The sequence below is a fragment of the Rhea americana genome, unplaced genomic scaffold, assembly GCF_003343005.1.
Source record: "Rhea americana isolate MKP2758 unplaced genomic scaffold, rheAme1 scaffold_89, whole genome shotgun sequence".
NCBI lineage: Eukaryota > Metazoa > Chordata > Aves > Rheiformes > Rheidae > Rhea > Rhea americana.
Window position 1 is genome coordinate 2,455,531 of NW_028187077.1, and position 3,517 is coordinate 2,459,047.

Sequence of the window (3,517 nt, forward strand, 5' to 3'; positions counted from 1 at the left end):
CACAGTGTTCTTTATTTCAAAGTTTGCTGCTTCATCACTTGGATGGTYTATGTATTCTATATAAGGAAACTTAAAACATATAAAAAAAGGAAAAGATGACTACACAATATTGTATAAACACTTGAATGTTAACACAACTCTCCCCTAGTCACTCTTTGATGGTGTAGATAATCATTGGAATCAATGTTACCTGTATATGAAGGTACAAGACTTCATGTTTTTTAAATTCCTAATTATTTCCATCATAGGATGGGTAAAACAGAACTCTTGAATTCTTACTCCAGCTTTTGTTCATTTTCACAGAATTCATTTAACTTCTTCCACTGCACTAGCTCTGTTAACAGTCTGAAAAATCTTAACTAAGATATAGGCCTGTACTAAGACCTTCCCAGCAGTTACATGATCAGTTGTGAAAGGAAAACCCTTTCATAAGGAGAGCTGTGAAGAGCACTTTCACATACCAGGARAACAAATACATAGTGATAGAGCTAGTAGACATTTCTTACTACTGACTTTCATACCAGCAAAGAGCCAAGCTCAAGAACTAACTTAAAATAAAAAACTATTTATGACAGCACACAGCATTGGGTTCTAGAACCCAAAGAGTTGCATTTATTACCTGGGGTAATAAGTAAGCCACACAAAGCAGAAGTGTTGCAACATTGTTATTTTTCTCTTCCTTTTTTAAAAAGTTTATTTAAAAAAAAAGAGGGAGCATATACACTCTACACTGTATTACAGAATTAATGGACTTTCCTACCAGGGAATAATTGATCTCCAGCAACCTTCACACAGCACAATTTGAAAGACATCCTTTTGTAAGTCACATATACTTTTTTAAAGTATGATTCTGGTACTTCCAAAAATGTTACGTTATTCCCCACCAGAGCTTGCATTGCAATAACTGAGGAATAAATCTAGTGTCTTCCTCTACCTGTCAGCAAAACACTGTCTTAAACAGGTGACTGCAATGCCTACATATACCTGAAAAGYGCACTTCACCAGCAAGTGCAGTTTCAAGTACTTCTGAGGGAGAACTGGATCAAAGCATTAACAATGCCGATCAACTGTAAAAGAAGTTTCAAACAGGGAACGACAACCGGTTGCTTTTTGTTAAAAGTTCAGGCCAGGAGGTGGCTGGTACAGAACAGTAGTTTTGCTGAGATGCAGAAGTCAACTTGCTCCAGAAAGTTCAAGTCACCTCTTACACCAAATGCACCTTTTCTTCTTCCTCAGTACAGAGCAGTATAAAACACTTCTTTATTAAAAAAAAAAAAATAAAGTCAGTAATAGTCAGGAGAAGGGTGTAATATTTCATGGACATCTGGCTCTGTGCTATGAAAAAATACATCTGACAAGGCACAGCTCATAAATCTCAAAGTTTTCACAAAGACCCTGCAGAACAGGAGACAAAAAAAAGTAAGTTTAACAGTCAGCTTAATGCACCCTCTCCCAAGTTAGGCCTTTACAAAGTCCAACAGTATTTGCCAATGCCTGATGGCAATCTTCACTTTGACAGTCATTCTCATTTTCCTACAAACACTTAAGTTTCCTCTGCCTTGAGGGTCAATTTTGTACAATGAAGAATCAAAAACAAAGGAGTCTTCATCTCCAATGCCAGTAGAGCCAGTCTTTGGAAATCAGATGATTTAGAAGTTACCCTACAGGTGTTTCTCACCTGATCAGTTCAGCTGACGTATAAGCTGGTTAATTCCTTCACCTCTGCAGCCAGGCTTGCCCATTTCCTTGAGGAAACCYACTTTATTATGTGCAGCATGGCGAGCCACTGACAAATGGAATGGCCAGAGAAAGTCTGTGACTTTTTGGAAATATTTCCCAGTTGAGTAGATTTCATGAATAAGATCTTCCAGGCAAATAATACCACAGTCTCCTGCAGGTAAAAAAAAAAATTGTAAAAAGCCACACACACACATACGATGCTTAATTAAGGTATCTTTCAGCCCATCACCCCAGAATCATTAGTCCTCCACACGCATATCTGGTAACATTTTTCTTCCTCCATTCCCTCTTAGGTTGAATTGCAAACTCTCACTACTCCTCTCTTTCCTTGATCCACTTTATTTTCCTCATCTTTCTCTCACCTAAGTGTTCCTCTATCAAAATATTATCTGTCAGAGGGACCCTTTTCTTGTTAATCTTGGCTTGACCTCGTTTCAGAATAAGCTCTCGTATAGACTTCAGGTTAGGATATCTGTAATATAAAAAAATAAGGAAAGAAGAAGAAATCAGATTTTGTAACCAACAGAAAGGAGGCAGCAGGAAGTCCCACTCTGCTTCTTTGTAAGAGTGGGAAAGTGACCAAGGTATGTTTARAATGATAGAAAGGGACAAGTTTTAGATCTGAAGTCGCCAAGGCTGTGAGCTTTGCAGGAAAAGCTAGGTATGGATTTGACCACACTGTGATACCATGACAAAAATCAGAACTATGATATTTACATACTATTTCCTATTAAAGCATCAGAACAGCACTTACCCCCATGCCACATAAGGTTCCACAATCCGTAGCATCTTTAGAGATAACGGAGTCAGTTTAACAAACGTCCCACTGAATATTTTTCTCAGCCGAAGCAACTCGATCACTCTACGCACCTTCAGACTCACTCCCTTAATCCTGGTTCAGAAAAAAAAGTCATCAGTAACCCTTTTTCTCTAGTACAGCAAAAAACTGCCTCAAATTACCTTACAATTAACAATTGGTTACAATTTACAAGAAGRCATGTCCACATTGATCACACTTTCTTGATTTAGAAATAACATTACCATTACAAATAGCAGCAATAATGAAAGATAAGAAGTAACAGAAGTTTCTTACTCTGCAATTCGTACAACAAAGGCAAGTTTGTGCTCCTGGGGCACAGCCACCTGTGCAGGTCTCTGCTTCATRCGCCTCAGCCGGACCTCATCTCGGTGTTTGCGCCATGAATCTCGAACAAAAGTCTCAAGCCGTTTAAATTGGATTTGTTTCCCCTTCTGGTGCTAAAGACAGAATGGTAAGAAACGATCACCCTTCCCCACGTGAACACCTCTGCCTCACCTCTGCATCTCACAAGCTCACATCTGAAAGGTCAAATTCAATTCGGAACTTCAACTATGCTCTTTCAGTTTCAGAGGCAGCCAGAAGAAAACAATTTTGAAAACACAAGACCAAGCGAGGCAGAACGGAGGGGGCTATAACCACACYGAAAGCTTTAAGCAGTCAGCTGCAACACATAAACAGAGTCCCCGGGTTCTCCTCAGAAGCAAAAATAAACGAGGGAAAACACACAGCAGGACGCAGAATGCTTCCGCACACAGGAGACACGGCCGCGGGCACCGCTGAACCGGGCTCGCCGCCGCCGCCGCCCTACCTTCCGCTTGCTGAGGAGCGCCTGCTTGGCCTGCGTGGCCTTCAGCGCCTGGTAGGCCTTCCGCTTCTTCAGCAGGTTCTCCGGCACCAGAGGGATCCTCCGCCTCGGCCTGCGCGCACGAGAAACCCGTCAGACCCCGCGCCGCCGCC

General features: G+C 41.1%; 1 protein-coding gene across 1 annotated transcript; it reads right to left on the bottom strand.

Annotated features, from left to right (window-relative positions):
- Nucleotides 1-1,269: 1,269 nt before the first annotated feature.
- On the bottom strand, nt 1,270-3,494 carry RPL7L1 (ribosomal protein L7 like 1; the record flags this gene model as incomplete). Its single annotated transcript, XM_085323885.1, has 5 exons — nt 1,270-1,891; nt 2,103-2,212; nt 2,495-2,632; nt 2,834-2,997; nt 3,369-3,494. Coding segments are annotated over 5 exons (747 nt in total), but the record flags the coding sequence as incomplete, so codon positions are not given.
- Between the last annotated feature and the right edge of the window lie 23 nt (nt 3,495-3,517).